Consider the following 22,542-nt stretch of genomic DNA (forward strand, 5'->3'; position numbering starts at 1 on the left):
TAGGCAAGGCAAAAAAATTTTGTTTTTACAGGTAGGTGCCCCGGTGGTTTCGCCAGAGTTAGTCGAAGAAGAGCAAGTAACAACTGATAACAAGTGACACAAACAACAACAGACTTCAGTACTTGCAATCAACACGAGGTCATATTAGCCATGCGGACTTTGAGTAGGTCACTCTTTGCAAGGCGTCCCGGTTTTTATTCACGCTAATTTTACGCAATTAAAAATTGCGCAATTACAAACACATTAATTAATTATATGAATTAATTTCAGGGCCGGGATTATATTACATATACAAATGTTAAGATGTCAAGAAAATATACAAACGGAGTATTCAAAAATGGAAATGTTAGCAACGAAATTATCGTCATTATAAAAACACGTAAAAAAGACAAAACAGAATGAGGACGAGAATGGACAGCCTTGTATAACATTACTACCATAATTTTAATATATATTTATACTTACTATAACTTAATTCTATTTTATTCTATTTCTAAAATAGATCACCTAACTTCGTACAATATCAAATTCTTTTACACGACAGAGTGTTCATTAAGTCATGCGAGTGTCCAGTGTAAAACTGGTTAATAAATTTTGGTCATCCTCGAAAGTGTGGAAGGAGTCACAAATAACCCTATCTTCCATTCGAGACACCTAACTCCAGGTCGTGAGCGTAATCCATCGTACTCTGCGTGTAATAGTATCCCCTAGTCTCGATGACGGACGGTTTGACATCCGTTACTGTCTACAACTCACATTAATTCATATAAAGTGATTCTGATCAATGATGTCAATTTAATATCAAGACAAAGTGCTGTAGAGTCTTTCTAGTCCTCTCGCAACGTGAAGGATAAACTCGTTGTAAATACTCACCTAAACTATCGGTAATACACAACATTTTCGAAATAGCATGTCGACTCTGGCGACATGGACACAAATTGAGACTATCCACTTCACTATACCAAACATTGTGTGCACTGTAGAGAAAGGATCGACGTTCTGTGTAAATCTTAGGAGTTCTAGGCCACTTTATCCGTAGAAGTGTTCGTTGTTTTTTGTTAAAAGACTTCGGTATTTTCGTAAAGTTAATTATACACCCACAGTACAGCAATGACACAACTCTTACACGTACATTATCGCCCTATATACACACGTCGCCTACACACACGAATACCCTGCTAGTGCATCGGGTCGTGCGTCGATGTTCGCAGCACACACCTGACGCACACACACACTATTCCGCGTCGTGATCGTTTAGGTCTGTGTTCTCACACACACACTTCACACAGACACTACTACGAGCTTACAATTATAATGTACGTAAATGAACATCTAACTTATGTCATATATGTACTCAACTAGTGGCTATTTGTGAGGATGATCCGTCCTTCTGTAGTTGTATGTGACTTACTAGCTATCCACTCCGTCCTTATAATTAGTGTGCTTCATTTTTAACTGTCTCGGCAGAATACCGCACGGACATGAGTGCAAGCGAAAAAAGCTGATAAGTATGTAATTCACACTTAACATATTACGATACCACTACAACCAACTACACATATACGAATGACATCATGAGAAATGAATACATCGCGTATTATTACGTCCTGGAGACTGTATACCACCTCCTATAGAGATCAGTGGTTTCCAGGCGACAATAGTCAGCTATGACATTGACTGACATAACAGTGTACTCTAGTGTTCACACGTATGGCGTCCAGGACGGGGGGACCACCTAGGAACTAGCGTATCGTCGACGTGTAATGCTGTCGTAAAATAGAGGTCTGTGTTGATCCCGCCCAGAGTTCAGTTCGACCTCCAAAAAGGGAACTCGCTCCCGTCTAGTGGTGGTTTATGCCGGGAGACGCAAGTTTGACAGACTTTACTAGCGATGTAGACATTGTTGCAAAGTTTATCGTAGAGAACCTATTGTAAAATTAATTATTGTTTATTTTGAGCTTTGTAGATTAACACTACAAATTATTCAGAAGAATCAAACGTTGTCCGACATATTATATGTGTGAAATATTCTTTTACAGTATCCATTACTGATCCGACGCATGGCCATGCGGCTTGGCCAGATTCCCTGAACATTTTTCAAAGCCAAAGTAAGGCCAATTTTGGCCTTGTTAGCCCTTGGCCTTGAATGCATATAAGAGAAACACCAAGATTTTGGTTAGTAGATTTTGGAAAGGTATCTAGCTCTTTAAACGTAGACTCTTTCTGCTTTTGTAACAAACCGAAGACTATACCGCAGGTAATGACCTCGAGTGCTTCAGAGCGTTTTATAGTCGTTGACGAGCGACTCTAGAAACACCTGCAGTCTTCGACCGAGAATTCTGTATCACCCTGTGAACTTCGCACCCTAACGGCCAACGAGTATAAACCACTCCGGCATGAACTGGTCGGAAGCGTCAATAAGAGCACGGTTGTATGCAAATTATGCAAAAAGGAATTCGCTTATCACCGCAGCACATCAAGCCTCAAGTATCACCTCAATGCAAAACATATAGCAGCTAGCGTGGAAGCTAGCGTGCACGTTAGCCCGACTCCGAGTACAAGGACCCACACCATACTTGCCCTCAGAAATCGGGAGCATTTCAAAATGCAAAATTGGGGGGGGGTGGGTGCTAGTGGATCGCCGGAGCTGTTAGATTAACATTAACATGCTTATTGTAGCTGTAAGTGCACTGCCTTGCGGCCTGTAGCACCGTCCTTGATGGAGCATATGTGTGGACTGGACCTGCATTTTACAGGAAAGGAGTGAGCAGAGAGTAGAGTAGTTGTCGATTCTCGTTCTGTTTTCTGTGAATATCTGCCTCATCCTCTCAGACTTTGAGTTGCGCGCGCTACTAAAGACACGTGTTACCATGGAAACCAAACAATGTTGTAGCTGTATTAAAGTCCGAGTGGAAACAGTCGTGTGTAAATCTGATTTTGTCAGAAATCGGGAGAAATGCGGTAGAAATATGACCCCGGGAGGAAACCGGGAGAGGGCAATGAAATCGGGAGTCTACCGCGAAAATCGGGAGGGTTGACAAGTATGACCCACACCCAACCCACACTCAACCAGATGACTGGTTTCAGGGCCAGGATAACTAAGTCCACCTCTGAAAAAATAACCAGCTCACTGGATTGCACTCGACTGTAGACCACTTGGAGTGGTAGAAGATAAGGGGCTGCAAAAGCTACTACAGATTGCATCGTCTGACACAACATATGAGCTGCCATGCAGAAAGACAGTGACAAAAAGAATCCAGCAGCTTTATGACAATGAAAAGTAAGATAAAGGGAATTTATTGGAGAAAGCCGAATGTGTTGCCCTGACTGGGGATCATTGGACCTCGGTAAGCAATTCAAATTACCTCTGTGTGACGGCACACTTTATTGACATCTTCTCACTGTTCTCAGGTCAAATATTTATATGTGATTAAAAATGCGATTAATTTCGATTAATTAATTACAAAACCTCTAATTAATTAGATTAATTTTTTTAATCGAGTCCCGGCCCTAGTTATTGAACAAAAGTTACATACAATCAAAAAACTGCTGCGGGTAAAATTTACCCATTGGCGGTTCTAGTGTTAAACAGTGGAATAAAACTATTTTTAAACTACTGGAAAGCACAGAAAATGTGTGTGTATTGAGATTAACCATAAAGATGACATACACATGACGTCATGAACCTAAAACACTTGTAGCCAGTCTCTGCATTCCCCTTATTCCACAATAACGGGAATGTCAACACAGACACCTGTCAGCACGCACTCTGCTGTTCCTCAGCACCACTCCCCCTCCCTCCCGCTGAAATTACGAATGAAAAGCGTAGTAATCATAGATAACACGGCAGGGTCCGTGACAGTTTGTTTTCATCTGATTTCAAATAAACAAAGTCTTGGTTTTAAGAATATTAAACTTGTTTCGCCAAATTCAGATGATAAAAACAACTTTTAAGTTTGTAAAGGCATAATTACAAGAGGCAACTTAACGTCACAGCAGGTATAACAACAGCTGGTGTTTCTTGTGAGGGTTTCCCCGGGAAACAAACACAATACACACAAATGCGTCACAGATTATTTTGCGGTATTTGAAGTCATGTACGCAGCTCGCGACGTAACTAGGAGTCTAGTGGACGGTATCAGTACTATTTTTTTATTAATTACGTTGTTTATAAATTAATCTGAGGGCCGCAAAAAGAGGAGGTGGGGGCCGCATGCGGCCCGCGGGCCGCCATTTGCCCATCCCTGATCTATGGTATAAGTGGTAAATGTGTATTGTAAATCTAAAGTAAAACATAAATGTAATCTATTACAACAAAAGAGGACATTTCAGTATTTAATGTTATTCATTACTTATTAGCCGTTCATGAGTAGAACTAGTCTGAAATGAACCAACAACCAAGGTAAGAGGTAATCCCCAGCTCCATTATACTGGGAAGGAAATCAATTGTAAAAACGTGCATATCACACTCAACTGATTTAATACATAGTGATGAAGTGCTGAGGCAAAACCTCATTACTGTAACTCTGCCTTGTTATAGTCTCGTGATAGCTGCTCTGTGGCCTGGTAGACAGGACATTTTCAATAACAGATTCTGAAAGCAGATCTTTTCAGTTGCGTTTCTTTTTGGCCTCAGCTATTAGAAAATACGGACCACAGCTAAGATGTTCCTAGCCTGAGCATCAACATAATTACAAAAGAAAATGTTATGACGAATGACTCAGTAAATGCTAAAACAAAACAAAGGCTGGTTGAGGAAACAATGGACAGTTGCAAAGAATGAAGAAGTCAAAGATTTTTGTGAAAATGAAACTAGGCAGGATCTGTGGCACAGAAAAAGAGAAGAGACTAAAAAAAGAGTATCGAGAAACATATTTCAAACTATCCAAGGGAAAACTGAGCTATTGAAAGCAACAGTGTCTCCATGCTGTTGACAGCTCGGGGTTAAGGGCCTTTTTCTGCACTCTCACTTCCCCTGGCGATGCATGACAGGGCCTCCGTGGTCTTTTGTGTCCCTCAGTGTTACGTAAGCCATGTAGGCTGAACAGGCAGATACAGACAGCGAACAGAGGACAGGCCTGTGAAGCTGAAGGGACCCCACTGTTTAGAGGCTTGTCCAACTGGACAGAGTACAGCGGCCCACTGACGGGGCACTGAGGAGAATTCAACTAGGGTGGGAACCTACCCTAGGCCTCCAAGCATCAGCAAAATTAGGGTTGATTTGAAAATCTACTCTACAAATCAAGTTAGCTGAAAGTTAGTGAGGAATTTCAAGATGTACCAGCTAATGTGGCCTGTACAAAAAGCCAGTTTGGTGAAGGAGAAAGAGGAGTGGGATGAGCTACAGACACGAGGGTGTACGACACAGGGAAGTAAGGGGGCAAGCTGGCAAAGGAAGCAAGGGACAGAAGAGGAAGCTGAGGAGGTATAGTGAAGTGAAACTAAAGCCTTCTATCGACTGCTGATCGAGCAGATTTACAACATTTCAGTTTATAAACAGCATCTGACATTACACTTAATAAATAAGGTTTAAGGTTCCCTCTTGATTTTGTTGACATTTTGAAAATGAATTGCTTAAGATTGGTTGCTAAGGGTCTTAAGTTTAGAGTATTGAGACAACTTTTTTAATATTTGCTCATTTAGTAAGAAATCCAGGGGAACTTCCACATAAAAGTCATGGGTTTTGGGGTGGGAGAGAAAAATGTACAAAAACCTTTAAAACGCACTACAAGAAAGGGAAAAAACCTTAAAAGCATAATAAGGGCATCTTTGAGGAGGTTTTTGTTGAGGACGTTTTTAAGTGACACATTTTGCTTTTAGTCCTCCCCGAACATTTTTGTCCCCCGATTCTGATCCTCCTACCAGGAATATTGTGCTTTGGCCTATTCAAGACGGGGGGATTAACGTTCTCCTCACCTTCAGGTCTCTGTGGATGACGGGCGTCTTGCATTGGTGGAGGCGGGCCACGGCCTCACAGGTGTCGCAGAAGATGTGGAGGACCTCGGCCTCAGTGAAGCCCACATTCAGCCGCTGGTTCATCTGCTTCACCACCTGGCCCGCTGCAGCAGAGGGGTGGAGGGACAGCTTTAGCTAGGGTCATCAGTTCAGGCTTGGAAACCAAATACCACCCAGCATGTTCGATGTTTATACAAAAACACAATTTTCCAACTGGCATGGTTGCATTTATCCTCTTTATGGTTCCATACTCAAGATGACCCGATTGAAACTTACATTTACAAGATGGTGATGGGAAATTGAAATGAATAAAGACATAGCACAGGATATGTGGGAATAAACATGTACAGAAGCACATCTAGTCAGCATCTCCAGTACATGGAGGGAATTTAAAAGGATCACAAAACGAAAATGGGCTTGACAAACTCAAATGAATGCTGGGGAAATTACAGTTAAGTGGTAACATTTTTTGTTAAAAAAAACAAACAAAAACATTGTCTATGTCTTCAAACAAATATATTTATTAAAAAAGATGGAGTTCTGCCATTCTTTCTTCTTCTATTAATTGGTTCTCTTTCTTTCATATTTTGTGGAAAAAATAGTTTGTTTACATGAGGATGTGACCAGAACTTTAGCCCGGCGCGGGAATATTATTTCACATTTCATTTGTAATGTTGGATGTTCAATAAAAAGTTCAGTTTGAAAGGATGTACTTGAATTATTATTATATTTTATCATTATGTCAGTGGTCTAAAATGATCTTACAACGGTGCCGACAATATTATCGTTTATTGTAATAATTTCCAGGAAAATATATCGTCCAACAAAATTAATTATTGTGACAGGTGATCATATCATGGTTTAAGAAACCGAGGGGCTGTACCTTTACAGTATTCCATGAGGATCAGGAGCTCCCAGACGCTTTCCGACACCGCGTTGATGGTGGAGTCCAGGTAGCCCACAATGTTCTTGTGACCTGACAGCTCCTTCTACATAAGGAATGAAAAAAAAATGGAACTGATTAGGGCGGAAAGACACATGAGTAATAATGAAAAAGATGAAGCTCTTTAGGTCAAGAATGTCATTGTTAAGGAAATAGCTTCAACTGCACAAGCCGAAAAAAACACAGGGTAATTATAGACGACTACAAAGGGAATATGTGGATTGACTACACACACTTTTGCAAAAGCAAGTGTAACCATGTAAGTGCTATTGAGTGTTAGTGTTCAAAATGAGTGATGCTCTGCTGTTTATTCATGCTTTTTAAGGGGACTAAGCACTAACAAATGTCCAACACTGACTTAGATACCTACATGTTGCCCTACAAACAAGCAACTTCTGAGTCCTGAAGGCACGCGTATCTACATACTGGTTGTGCTATGTATGAGCAGTAGGAATGGAAGTCGTTTTCATTTGAACGATACTACTCCTCTAACCGATACTGCTTATCGATATCGGTCCTTTGTTATTTCTTTATTTTTTAAAAGGGAAAAGCAAAAACATTGGGAACAGAATGAATATTCCTTTTGTTTTAATGTAAAAATAAATAAATTAACAATTATTTAGTACCCATCCCTAATGAGCAGTGTCAAGCTATGAAAACCACATTCAAATTTGCAACTGACCATAGGAAAGACTGCTTGTGATCTCTTTCTCCGATAAAGTAAAAACATTTAATCAATTTAAGTCTTATTGTCTATAGTCAAGCTACTGCATGTGGCAACTGGAGTGCTTGCTCTACTCCTTCATGTTCTTACGCCATGCTGCGCTCCACTAATCTTTCTAAACTTGATTCATTTGCTGGATTAAACCATGACAGTGTTTGTGGTTGTTGGTTGTTAAACACCAGCATGAGAGCAGAGGTTTGCTGTGTGTTTTGGAAACCGCCACACCTAAGGCGACGTCCCAAGAGGCTAGAACTATGTCAATGAGTAAGGTCAGCTGTGTGGGTTAGTATTATACAGCTGATGAGGGAAGTGAACAGACACAAAGCCGACCAAACAGCTCAGAGTGAGCTGTTCACTGACACACAGGGGTCCAAGGTTCAGGAAGGGACATATGCCGTTGTCCAAGTCGTGCATGTCTGCTAGGTTAAAGGAGACATTAAAAATATCTTCGCTTTGAATGACCTAAAACACAACTAGAATTGTATGCTGTACTGATGCAAGTGCAAGCTCTGTGTAATACAAAAGTATTTGTCAATGTACTTGTACAAGGTATTATTAAAAGCACATAGCCAAAGGGCTTTAGCTCTTGTCAGACTGGAAATGAAACAGGATGGTTTAGGAAGGTGGAATGAAGCAATGTACAGTATATGCGCCTGGCTTTATGGGAGCATGCGTCTTTATGAGGGATTTTGTCCTACTTTAAACAGGAATTAAGGTCCTTAAATTAAATATGTGAAACATACAATGCCCCCGTGAAATGTTCAAATAATGAGCAAAGTATATTTCGGTGCAAATTAAACCCTTTTTGCACTGAAGTTGGGAGAAATCTTTGTTTTCCAGCCACGGAAGGATTAAAGGGGCCCCATTATGTATTTTTGGGTTTTCCCTTTCCTGCCGTTTGTAATATATAGGTTTTTGTGCATGTAAATGGTCTGCAAAGGCTAAATTCCCTCCAGAGGGAGTTTCTCTCCCACACACCCCCTGCCGTGCCTGAAACACATCATTTGTAGTGCTTTGTTTTCTTCCGTAACATAGTGACATCACTAGACAACACTCACGCTTCTATACAACACATTGTAGATGACAGGCTACAGTGCGGGACAGTGATTGATTGACCAATCACAACAGAGCCATCTAACTAAGCGCCTTGGACATTCCTTTGTGCCTGTAGCCATCAGGCTGCACAACCAAGGGTTAACCCTGTGACCCATCAATAACCTGCACTGAACATTAATCATATTTGCACTGTATGCACATGCACATACAACGTATACCTGCTCTGGTATCCTGCATCATAAAAGTATATATTTAACATATTTGTATATATGTACATTCACCAGATCATAGTTTAACTCCAGTTTAACTTGAATTATTTGTTATTTAAATTAATACTGTAAATACGTGTTTATTCTTTTTTGATTTCTTACTTTTTATTTGAATTCCCGTGTATATTCCATGTGTAAAATCTTTGCTTCTTCTTATTTTGCTGCCTTGACACGTGAATTTCCTATGGGGATTATTAAAGGTTCATATAATCTTTTCTAACCAATAAGAGCAGACTGGGCTCTGGTTTCAGACAGAGGGTGAAAAGAGGTGCTGGAGCACAGGCAGTATGAGAAAAATAAAGAGCTGTTTGAACACTAAAGCAGGTAAACATGTCACAGTAATGACACAAAATAAAATTATGAAATGTAAAGAATAGCATAATAGGGCCCCTTTAAAAGGATATGCAGCTAAAACCAAGAATTAGTTTGACACTGCGAAAGAACAGAGAAATACAACTGTGTGGAAATCGTTCAAATTGTGAGCTTGTTATATTATGTTCAACTCCAAAAAAAACAGAAGCAAGCTTCTCTTTCAATAAAGCTTTCAAATCTGACATAACCACACCACAGCGGCACAATTACACATAGGTTTTTATAGGGTTCATTTTAAATTTCCTCTACCATGATTAAAAGTTGTGCAATGAACATTTATAAAAAAAGGAATCTCTTGCAATAAAAACAGGCAGATAACATCTTTAACTTCTACAACCACACAACGCAATGCTGCTCTCACCATGATAGTGATCTCTCTCTTGTACACATTTAGGTCCGGGACGTTGTTGACGTACATCCTTTTGAGTGCACAGCGGACACCACTGTGCGTGCGAGCCAGAAACACCACCGAAAAGCCTCCTGGGAAAACACAAGATGATGAGTTAGCATTACATTACCGTACTCAAATACTTTTCACACATTAAATGTGCTTTATTATAGTGTGGTGGTTTTCAGGAATACTATGTGGGGAAAAAGTTCTTATTGACCATGAAGAATATGTTAGGCATTGCTCACACATGAATTGATTCTCCACAAATGAAAAACAAGACCTATACAATCCCCAAGAGATTTTAAGGTTACACATACAGTGCCCCAAAACACGTAATTTCTCACACCGATATTCCAATTTCTTGTGGCTGTGGAACATACAGGACTACAATACATGGTAGTCCTGAAGAAAGATTAAATCGTACTTGCAAGGTTTTACAAGAATTACATTTAACTAGGTGGGTGTATTTCTGGTAGGAAGTGGAGTATCTATTGTTGACAGGGACAGGGTGTTTAGCTGCGATGCCAGTAACTGTGACTCTAGCACTGCGAGGGGACAGTCCCTGGTCTCATTAGGAGGGGAGCACAGAGTCACTGAGTGGTAAGCATCAAAGTCCACCGTTTGAGGAGGCGGGGGAAAGGATCCACAATGGTGTGTTTGTTGCCTAACAAGTGACCTTAGGTCAGCTGAAAAACAGAAATTATTTAGGAATTGGGATCAAGTGGAGGGAAGCTGAAGTGACCAGTGGACACAAAGGCCCTCATTGAAGAGTGAATCATAGGGCTGCACCATATAGGAAAAAAGTGACATCTCAATATCGAGATATGAAGAAATATGAGTTATTACCCTTAATTTTGGATTCAAAATGTAATTTATTGAAATGCATCTATGTGGTGCACTTTGGGAGCTAACTTATGAGTCTGGATGAACAATAGTGTGCTCGAGTTGCCAATTCAATCATAATTGGTTGTCCATTATAAATATGAATGGTTCTGATACAGCAAATTAAGTCACAACCACAAAGCATGTTAAACATGACACGTTTCGAGATGGATCATTGGGTTGGGTGGGTTGCGGCAGGCCCCACTGAGAATAGCCCACCATGGTTGACAGGAGACCCCTCCCTCTCCCATATGGAGATATGAGATATGAGTAGAGAGCATTAAGTCTACGCCCACGGGAAGAGTCAAGGTCTAGGCAAGGTTTGCTCATGGATGAAATGTAACAGAACGGAAGTATTTTAAACTGTTGTGGGTCCTACTGGACTGCAAAATAACTCATGGGAAACATTGGATTAGTCATGTTTTAGGATTAGTTTGTATTGGAACAAATAATCCATGCAGGTTTAACCTGGGTGTCTCCCTTGGATGTATAAAGAGAATTGGATACAGTGTTGGAGGCCGTTCATTCCTAGTTGCTCAGTGGTGCATATAGCCAAAATGGCCTGACTCTCGAGAGCAAAAGTACTTAAATGGGCCCAAAGAGTGTGCTCACTAGCCTTTTGCTTAAGCCCCGCCTCTAGTTCGATTCATCACTTAAATTAATGGTGAGGGAAACTATTTCAGGATTTGGCTTTTAGCGCATTTTACAACTTTTAGACCCTAATGATTTGATGAAGGGCTATAAAGTGTTCGTGCTGGGTAGTTTACTTCATTCAAAACAAATTATTCTCTGAATTACAAACGTTTCTTTTACAATGCAGGTCAATAGGGAAAAATACTGTTTCGGGCCAGTGAGATTTGATGAACTTTGATAAGTTTAAATGAGAAACTACTATGAACTAATTACAAAGAAACAGTACAGGGACAAATCCATTCTGTGTCCGATTTGGCCTCGTTTAAAAAATTCTAAGGATTTCGATGCAATTGATCCAATGATGAGCATTTCTACTGCTGACCGGCATTATGTCAAGGTTAGATGCATATTGAAAAATAAATAAACAATAAATGGGTAAGATACACAGAAGGATATCAAATACCCATAGCAAAGGAAACAGAATACCCAAACAGAAATGTGTCAGGATTAGATTCAAATATATAAACTTGAAATATCGGAGATACATTGCAAGATACAATTGTTTAAATAATGTAAAAGATGAAAATATGATTACATTTGCATTTCATATGAACTGAGCTACCCTGCAGTTGTATTCATAGACCTACTGACATCTGAAAAACTGAAATTCAGACACTGAAGCGGAAATTCTGCCAAGACAAAGTACAAGAGCCAAAGCTGTTTACGCCTGCTGCTTGCTGTTTATCGATTTGCCTCGGTCTGCACTGCGTGCTAAGGTTAGCTTGATGGTGACTGCAAACTGCTGGGCCTGCCTTAAATTGATTTCCTATAACAAGACAGTTGAGTTCAGAGTGATCCAGAAGCTTAGGGGGGGGGGGGGAGTGGGAGTTAACTTTAGGCGGAAAACCAAAATCATATGACAGTCTTGTGAAAGAGCTACTTTTAAAACAGCAGGATGCACACAGTTTTATAAGACTTTCTTCAAGCTGTAACTCAATCATATTTGATGCGAGTGAGTTTATGACCCTGCTGCATAAAGAAAAAGCAAATTGTGAGTCACCTTTTTCAAATATCAAGCTTCAAGTAGTGCTTAACGTAAATTAGGCTTCGGGTGTACTGAGTAGCGAATTTAAGGATTGAAAGAGGCAAAAAGATGTGGGGGGCTGCATGGGCCAGGTGACAGATTTAACAAGGTAAAAGCCATTTGCTCATGCAAAAGAGAAAAAAAAGTATTTGAGATGTGTCATGGAGAAGATAAACCTATTTTTAATAAATCTATTAATCCATACTGACCCCTCACATTTCTTGTTTTCGGTGTGCAGGAGAATAAATTCAATGATTTAATACATGATTTAAACACTATTAATTGCATCCCTTAGAGTGGACAAGAATAGTATTTTGTTTCAGTAAATTGCTGCTGTCTCTCAGTCTGGTTAAGACAGGTTAGCAATCCACTAATGTCCTGTCAGTGTGGATTGGCTGACAGAAAACCTATGCGCTGCTCACTTATCGTAGTGAGGATTTCCAGTTAAACAGAAAACATGCATGCACTAAATTGTTGACATTCCCTCCTGTGATGTTCTGTCTTGGGTACGTCTCAAGAAACTAACCATTTATTGATCCTGGCAGCTGGAGTTGTGTCTCTGGAGGGCAGGTGGCTTTTGGACAATTAAGAGAAGATCAAGGCCAACCCAAGCCATCCGCCCAAACACTTCATGTCTGCCTGCTGGCCTGCTCTGCGATTGACTGACGCCATATTCTCTGGGATCAGATTCTCACTAAATCAACACCCTTGGGGCTTTTTGTTGCCTCCCATGACTATGCCAGACACGGAAGTGGTACACTATTCAGTGTATTATTCCCCCGAGTGGCTCTGGATGGAGTGATTTATTTTAGAAGAGCTTTGTACCTAGCATGCCAACTCCCTGGACGAATAAGGATCCACTAAAGAAAACAAAAAGGTTCCTTACTGTACAGGAGACTGTCCTCAACCCATTGGAAAAACAAAAGCTGTTAGTAATAGTAACTAACCGGAAGCAGGGATACTGATGTAACCCCAGAACCGCTTTTCTAATGGCGACAGAAATAACAAGCCCAACATCAATGACATAAAGAAACTATACAAAAAAATAAAAATCAGGAACTGATCTCAAAGGTCTGTAACCTTTCGCCAGTGCCATTGGAACTCAACCCCAATAGTCACGGGGCCGTTTCTTATTTAAGCTGTCAATCTATCAAATGTTTACCATATTTCGTGAATCATCTGCCTTTTAAAATCGATCTTCATAGCCAACACACAATGATTTAAAAAAAGTACACATTAGCTTTGTTTTAAGATGTCTTTTACCTGTTAAATGACATGCCAAACTTTAAACTGAATCCCAAACATTACAGAATACTAACCACAATAACATATTTTGCCAAGAAATGTATACTTTTATTCTGGAAGAATGAACGTCCCCCAACTTTTAAACTTTTCATTGATCGGATGACACATTTTTTACCTCTGGAGAAAATGACATTGGAAAACTATAATCGTGGACATATTTTTCAAGCTCTGTGGTTGCCATTGTTTTCTCACTTGGAAAATATATATGAGATATGACCAGTGATGGAATGGTGCATTCTGTGGCTATTAGTCCTGACGGCCTAGTACTAGGCAGTCAAATACTAGTGCTAGTAGTATACTAGTTGTGCTGTTGTCATTGTCTACATTGTCGCTGTATTGTATAATTATTTGTTTGTTTTACTTTGATGTTTTTATTTTTAATTTAATTTCCTTTTTTTCCTATCTCATGGTGCTCGGGCCCCATTAGTCACATCTCACAGTTATTGAACCTCCCTCTCGCTCGTCTGTGAAGAGGAGATGGAAGCACTTCACCCTGAGGACATGGTCAGTGACAGTTGGAATGAAAACCCTGAATCAATCTGGCCAAGAAGAAAGAATGGGGGGGTACTGACATTACAGCCTGGTACTGAACGAGTGCTTTAATTACTAGAGAGTTTTCCCCGGCCCTGCATCAAGCGCTAGGGACCCTGACATCACTGCAAAGCCTGACTAACTAGGACAGTCACAGGCAGCCCACATGACAGCCTGTAGAGGAGGCTTGAAAGAGGATCTCAACAGCCTTTGCGAAACAGATCATCGGCGTGCCTTGTGATACAGGCGTAGAAAAAAAGATCTTCAAAAGTGGCCAAGGAGTGTCTCAACAAGAGGGGATTATAGGGTTTACCCACATGCAGCGAACAGAGATAATACATTTATAGTTTCTGCTCAGGCACAAGGCGCAGATGTTCTTCCTCTAAAACATGATGTCATCTGTGATAACAGACCACTCTGACCAACAGTCTCTGTGTTCACAGCCCTCTTCCTCTTTCAATAGTTTCAACCCACAGCTTTATACTTAAGTAAGCGTGACGTCTTAGCTTGTTAAAAAGGCAACAAACTAAGTATGTAGTTCAATTTATAGTGTTTCCTTCAGCTGCAGAGCTGCTTTTAAGAGAGGAGAATGCCATTTATTTTAGAGTAGGCTTAGGTATTTCCTCCAGGAGGCCCCTATCCCCTAACATGAACCAATACTTCCTACTACAAGTTTCCACAGCTGTAAAGCTTGAGCATAAGAGCAACTAACTTTAAACAACCTTAAGTAGCCTCTGGTTCTAAACTAGAAATTGTGTGATGGATTACTCACTTTCATTGTGCTTGCAATAAAGTGTTTAAGTGGCTATTTGAACACTTGCATGTTTTTGCCACTTGAAATAATAAAAAAGTGTTGAAAAGTTAGAGTTTTACTTTAAGGAGCTCTTTTTTCCTTTAACCTCAAAATGTCCCTTTTTGACTTGTTCGTCAATTGCTCCTTAGGTGAGTGTTATTTCATAAGAATTAGACTTGGAAAGGGATTCCCTTTATAAACTCAGTGAAAAACTAGGTGAACACAAACCAAAAGTAGTTTTCTGGCATTAGAACGTAGCTTCAGTAGAAGCTGCTGGGGCTCCCAGCAGCTTCTACTGAAGCCAGTCCCCAACTCCGGGAACTTCAGGCCGGGGACTTTGGATAGCAGTATACGCCGTGAAGTTGTTTGCAGTCTGCCAGTAAACCCAAAGCAGTGTTTCCCACAGATCTGAAATATACTTGGGGGGGGTTGAGGTGACGTGCAACAACATTAAAATTAACCTTTCTGTTGGTCGCTTGTTAGCAGACCCTTCACGCGATATATATATATATATATATATATATTATATATATATATATATATATATATCGCGTGAAGGGTCTGCTAACAAGCGACCAACAGAAAGGTTAATTTTAATGTTGTTGCACGTCACCTCAACCCCCNTATGCTGTAAATTCTGCGATCGCAGGATCGCGTTTTTCTGGAGGGTCTGCCATGTTAGCAAAGCGCTACCTGGCTGTATCTGCTACCTCTTTCCCTAGAGAGGGTGTTCTCCACAGCAGGAGACATTGTTAGTGCCAGCAGATCTGCCCTTTCGGCAAGCAATGTGGACAAGTTAATTTTTCTTTAAAAAAACATGAAAATACAATGACAAGCAAGTCATAATGTCAAACTGGCTGCTTAGGTACTAGTACAGTACAGTTCAAATACAGATTATTTCAGTTCATCGAAATGCTGCACCTTAATGTTTATTTTATTATATTTTGTATTTATTTGAGTGAATATTCACAGTTTAATAATAATAATAATTAAAAACCCAAAACTAATAGTTTATGTTTTGTGAGTACTAGTACAGTAAAGTTCAAATACAGATTATTTCAGTTCATCGAAATGCTGCACCTTAATGTTTATTTTATTATATTTTGTATTTATTTGAGTGAATACATTATTCACAGTTTAATAATAATAAAAAATATATATGTTTTTGTTTTGTGAAAAAAAATTCTGCTGTACCAAAAACGTACCGAACCGAACCGTGACCAAAAAACCGAGGTACGTACCGAACCGAAATGTTTGTGAACCGTTACACCCCTAGAAGATATGTTGTTTGATAATAAATTCTAAAACTTCCAAATATTACTCACGCCTCGAGAAAATAAGATTCCATGACTTGCGTACAACTCAACACGTTTCCTCGTTTGGGCAGTCATTATTAGCTTTGTGGAGAGACGCATCACATTACGTTTCATTGAGCTGACGCTTTTACCAAAAGTGACTTAAAATCAATCAACACCTCATAGATACAAACTCGGAACAACAAGAACAAATACACAGATTTACCTAAAATAAGTAAAACCGTTGTAAGTGCTGGTCCATTCATTTGAAATAGGCTAAACTCTTTTAAGTGCTACATTTTCCTTTTTTTGTGGTGGCTCTAATGGCCAAGGTTCAGGCGAAACAGGTGAGTTTTCAGTTTGCGACAGAAGATACGTAAATTATCTGCGTTCCTCTCACAGTGAGAGAGAAGCGAGCCGATTGCCCGATTGCGGAGTGAAGTCCACGTGCTGGTGCGTATGGTTTAACCATGTCCTGGATGTAGGAAGGACCGATCCCTTCACAGCACAGTTGGCGAGTACCAATGTCTTCAAGGGGATTCCGGCAGCTCCTGTCTGCAGAATGATATATGGAACCTAAATAAACTGTAGTGTTTTTCTGTACATCTTGTTGTTTGTCTTATTTGTTATGGAAAAAAAACCTAAAGACACCCATCTATCGTAGTCACATTTTAAGAAGGGAAAACTTGTCTCATGTCACTCTGGCTCTGAGTTTCTATCAGGATCACAAGAAGCTGTTTAATGTTACCTAAAGCTCTATGTAGACCTGAGAAACTAGCACACAGAACACACAGTGGCCCAAGCAGACAATTGCATTGCTTCTTTGTTTAACTGAAGGTTCGTAAATGATGGACCATTGGTATACTTCACTATTTATTTACCTTTACAGCCACCAAAGACCTCATTGTTTATCTGACCTGAAAAGCATCAAGTACATTTTTTTTTAGGTTTTATAGCCTGACTCTCACTGAAACTTGACCACTCAAGCATTAATTTAGCTTGAATGTCTGTCATTATACTAACTCATTCTCAATGCTTTTCATGTTACTGTGATGAAGGTAAGGACACTTTTCACACAGGATAAGAACGATCGACACTATGGTTTTGCCTTATTTCCAGCATTTTTCCCATTACATTTTCAAAGTCGCACCTTGATCCCGTTGACCCTTTTTTTTTTTTTACCATTATGCTGTTTATTTTAAACCACATTAGACATTTAGTGTATGCCCTTTGTGCAACAGGACTGTGTTGAACTTGGCCCTACTTGGCCTCATAACAGACCCTGTTGTAATATTTTCAGCTTTATATAATTTTCATTCAGCAGCATCTTTGTCTCTCCCAATTTCATAATAGAACGTCCAAAGCACAGCCCGTTGTGTCCGTTGCTTCAGTTGTAACCACTGTCCAGGATAGATGTATGAGTTGACTGCCAGCGTCTTCCAGCTCACTAATCCCCACAGAAAAAATAAAATACCTCATCGCTGCACCTCCTCTTATTACCTTTAATGGACATGCTCTGCAGAAAGACTTCATCACACACTTGCATTTACCTTTTAAAATGCTTGTAGTTATTCACCCGAGACAGGGTAGAAACGAGATTGATTGAAGGTTTTGGTGCTATACACAAAGGCCACGGAGGAGCTGTAGTCCATGTTGACAGTTTTGTGACTCATACGTCAAAGTGACTGCAGTGGTGTTTGCAGTTCTCGCTTGCCAGGCAGGAGTCTCGTGCATTCTAGAAGTGAGGCATGTTATGGGTAGATTTATCATCAGGCAGGATTTGTGCCTCTACTGTGACATGTTTCCATGCTTTAATATTCATTCACGTATTATGGGTTGGAGCGCTAGCTAATAGTGCGAGTGTTAGATAGTGATGTCACTATGTTATGGGAGTCCAATTGGTGTTTTAGGCAGGGGCGGGGAGTGTGTGGGAGAGAGACTCCCTCTGGAGGGAACTTTGGGATTTTAGCCTTTGCAGACCATTTGCATGCACAAAAACCTATACAACACTACAGGAAAGGGAAAACCCAAAATACATAATGGGGCTCTTCTAAAACCTGTGGCTTGATTTCCATTTAACATGCATGGGATAATTATTAGTCACAAAAGATGAGCCCTAAAAAAACGTTTGTTCCCCCTACGAGCTATTTTGTAGCAGGCTCGGCAGGTCAACATTTAAATGCATAAACAGACCATGAGTATTTAAGCTGTAGTTTACATGGGGCTTTTCTAGAAAAATATAGGATGATTTATAAATTCTCGCGAGGCATGATGCCCATATACAAGATGGCGCCATGGACGTAAACAACGCGACGTCTGCGCTTCGTCTTTTTGACATGATTTTTATATTTATGGAGCTGATTATACTGTTTTTGTCGAACAGGAATATTGTTTTCTGGAATCACTTTAACATTTTATGGGGAAAATGGGCATTTTGGTATGAGGGTGCACACCGAAAGTAATAGGGCGCAGCGCCCCTGTTACCCGGTTTAGACAAAACCCTGGTTTACTGTCTGGTCAGTTTTGTAACCTTGATTATTCTTTGCCACTGCAATTTATTGGCAAAGTAGGTGTGGTATACTATGAATTAATCTACAAAACAGATTTTTCATAAATTGTGCTGAATTGTAATTATTGTCCTTTCTGAAACCGTGTGAAGCTCTCTTGTACGGAGCCCCCTAAAAAAAAAAATTATTTGAAAAGAAAAAAGTAATAATGTTTTGCGAGATCTCGCAAAACCCCTTTACGAGATCTTGCAATACTTTTGCGAGATATCGCAAAACTTTTCATTTAGCTCAATGTACTTCTTGGTCAGTTCGGCTGCTACGGCAACACAGAAACCACAACAATGGAGTGGTTCATCGATTTTACTTTGAGCTTGGCCTTAAATATAAAGATATAACATCAGTGCTTGGCAATAGGCACGGGTTTCACACATAGACTGTATATATAAAGGGTTTCACGTAAGTGAAGACACCTCAAGAGAACACTCAGAGCGAGGGGACATGCACGTCCCTCTGAGATGAGTTATTGACAGTTTCGAATTTCGCGGATCAATAACTCATGAACATAACGTTGTAAAAATACAAACATGACTTTACAATCATAGCAAGGTAGACAACGAGCTACAGAGTCGTTTTCATCAGAACAGTTTGATACGCGTACGTTGATGTGGAAGTAGGGCTGGGCGATATATCGAGTTTACACAATACATCATGGATTGCACTCCATGCGATGTCGTAAATGACCACATCGTGAACATCGAGTATTATGTTGTCAAATCAATTTTCCCGCCGCGGCCAAAATGAGCTTTCCTTTCTCCCTCATAGACACAGTCACACACGCAGGCACACAAGCAGGCCCCGTCTAACTTGCACACAAACATTACACACATGCACAGTGACAGAGAGCAGGGCTCGACATTATAAATGGCCCGCTGGCTCGGAAGCACTATTTAGACACCCCGGGCCAGCATAACCTACTTTCCAATTGCCCGCTCGGGCCACTAAAAATATTGCTTAAAAAAAATAAAATTGTCCTGTGGTATAGGTATTTTGACAAGCAATGTTGTTAAATTGTTTCGTTTATTAACGCTACAACATAGCGTTTCGTGAGGCGGTTGTCGTTGTTGGGTGAAAAGCAAACAGCTGTTTGCTGCGGAGCCAGCGAGAGCAGGCTCCCGTTTGCCCGTGAGCGCCGGGCAAAAAACTATCTTCAAATAAAAGAAAGTCACCGGAGGAGTTAAAGGAGAGTGACAGGTAGCATGAGAAGAAGAGGGAGAGAAAGTTTCAGCCAGCTTGATCGATGGAGTTGTTTTCTAGTGGTGCAGTGACGCGTCCTAAAACCCTTTTATAATCTATCGATTAGATTTATGATTCGAAAATTATAAAAGTAGGGTAGACATGTGGATATTATCCGGCTGAACAAAACGTGCATTTATCAAACAGGTTTGTTTTCCACAGACCTTATTTCCAGCTATTTTCCAAAACCCTATGGAGAAATCCCATTGCTTTTTTGTCGAGGGAACCAGCAGCTTACTTCCTGGTTTTAGGACGCGTCACTGCACCTCTCAATATGATGCCAATATAAACAAGGTCTTCTGTCGGCTCTGTACATCAATGCCGACCTATGCTGACAAGTAAGTGAAGAGTAGAAAATATAAAAGGTATTGGCTATAGGGAAATGTCCCAGCAGTTTAGGAGAATGAAGGTTTTAATCTAATCTAATACATAGCCATTACATGTCTAACTCCTGATAATGACAGGAAGACAGAAAGCGCATTATACTAATAATAATAATAATACTACTCATAATAGCAGACATTTTTGAACAATGACCACAATATCATTATTTTAATAAACCAAATATGAACAATTGAGGAAAATGAGGAAGAACTGATGATTCAAATGTTGTAGTACAAGTAGTAATGTAGTTAGTGCATAAATTACTATTGCAACAAATGTGTTAATTTTCTTCATTATTAGTCGATTTTTTTAATGCAGACATATGTTGCAGGGACTACTAGAATCATCATATTGGCGTGACTGTAAACATCAAGGGGTTAAATAAAAAAAATGTATGTGTTTTAGAGGACATTTCAGAATATCGCGATATATATCGTATATCGCGATATAGTCAGTAAATATCGCGATATCATTTAGAGACCATATCGCCCAGCCCTAATCCGAGCTAAACATCAAGAATTGGTCACAATCTGCAGCTGGAGTAGGGAGAGGGGTGCTTAGGGACCGTCTACTAACTGCAACGGGGTTTTGCGAGATATCGCAAAAGTATTGCGAGATATCGCAAAAGTATTGCGAGATGTTTGGTTCAACATTTTTTTCTTTTCTTCTCAATGTCCCCTAGGGGGCTCCGTACTCTTGCAAAAATCGCTAGTCAGGAAAAACAGATTTACATGTTATGGACAGTACTTCATCACAGGAATGAAATATTTTGGCGGAGGCTGGTTAAGCAGATTTACAACGCGCTTGCCAGCTGAAAGTGACCTCTCCATTGTAAGGAAGAGCAGTGCGGTGCTGAATACAGAGCAGATGTTCTTGTAAGTCTGATGAAGCGAGACAGAGATTCTATTGTAAATATTTTTTTGATTTGTTTTAATAGAGATTATTACAACTATACCACAACATGTCTTAAGATGCTGTTATTTTATGAACCCTTCTTTTTCTAGGTTTGCACTTTTGAATTATTCCTTATTCCTAATAAAAGTGTGTTTCTTCTAAAACTTGTCACGTTGAAATGTGATGCTTATGACCGAGTCACACTCCCAGATGTTTGAAACATCAGATTTTCACATGTGGTTTTCAACCACCCACTCTGAATGTGCTGTTCATCCATTTTGGCCCAGCATCCCACTATCTCCTCTGTGTTTTGGCAGACTTCCACACTCACCTCTACAAGTTTAAAAATATCTGACCTGAAACAACCTTGGTTATCTCCTTGCTATGGCCACGCATATTTGACATGTCTGGAAGAGGACACTTGATGAGACACTTTTATCAGCGTTCAATGTTTTATTTGTTTATCTTCAAACAAAAAAACTTGAGAAATCTGAATTTGTCTTTTTATCTTCCCAAAAACCAAATCAGGATTTTTACCTTGAAAGGTTCAGAAAATATGACATGGTGGTGTGATGTTCTGTCAGGAAAAACTTCACAGAGTGCAGAATTTCTCAACTGCTTGCTAAAAGCAAGTGCATGTCTATTTTCAGGATGAAAACCTATGGTATTGATGCTTTTGTAAACATTGCTACAGTGTAACCTTTGAGGACTCAAGAGAAACATCTTAAGCAATGTTTTTAACAGGTCATCATTTGCCTAAAATGGGTAACACAGGCTTGATGTCTATCAGTGTCTAAAGAAGATAACAAATCGCAGTTCAGAATGTCTGTCATGGATTTCTGGTAAGAAACATACATGTTTTGCTCTTTTATTTGAGTTTATTAGTTCCAGGGTGCCTTCCTCTTTTTGTCTTTGTAGGCTTGTTGAAACTCAATTTTCACAGTTACCAAATATCATGTTTGATCACTACATTAACCAGCCAGAGAACAAAAGTCTCTCTTGCATTAGTCTGTATAATGTCAAATCTCAAAGGACTTGCTAGTTAGCTGGGGATAAAGAGTCATGATTGGTTATTAGCAAGAGCAGCTGGCACAGCATGGATATCTGACCATACCATAAAGCAATAGGCGCTTTTACACCAAGTACTTTCCCTAGGAATAGTTCCCGGAACTTTTCCCCGGAACTTTTATTTCCTGGAACTATCTAGTAAATCACGTTCACACCGGAATAA

General features: G+C 39.9%; 1 protein-coding gene across 1 annotated transcript in view; it reads right to left on the reverse strand.

The window, feature by feature from the left end:
* Positions 1-22,542, reverse strand: part of bmp2k (BMP2 inducible kinase) — a 65,008-nt gene that overhangs the window by 31,602 nt on the left and 10,864 nt on the right. The window contains exons 2-4 of the mRNA XM_010781605.1: positions 9,681-9,799; positions 6,839-6,944; positions 5,906-6,059 (exon numbers count right to left, since the gene is read on the reverse strand). Of these exons, the coding sequence (XP_010779907.1) occupies positions 5,906-6,059; positions 6,839-6,944; positions 9,681-9,799 (379 nt within the window). The remainder of the gene's footprint in view (positions 1-5,905; positions 6,060-6,838; positions 6,945-9,680; positions 9,800-22,542) is intronic.

This window comes from Notothenia coriiceps, unplaced genomic scaffold, assembly GCF_000735185.1.
Source record: "Notothenia coriiceps isolate Sejong01 unplaced genomic scaffold, NC01 NC01_scaffold00023411, whole genome shotgun sequence".
Taxonomy (NCBI): Eukaryota; Metazoa; Chordata; class Actinopteri; order Perciformes; family Nototheniidae; genus Notothenia; species Notothenia coriiceps.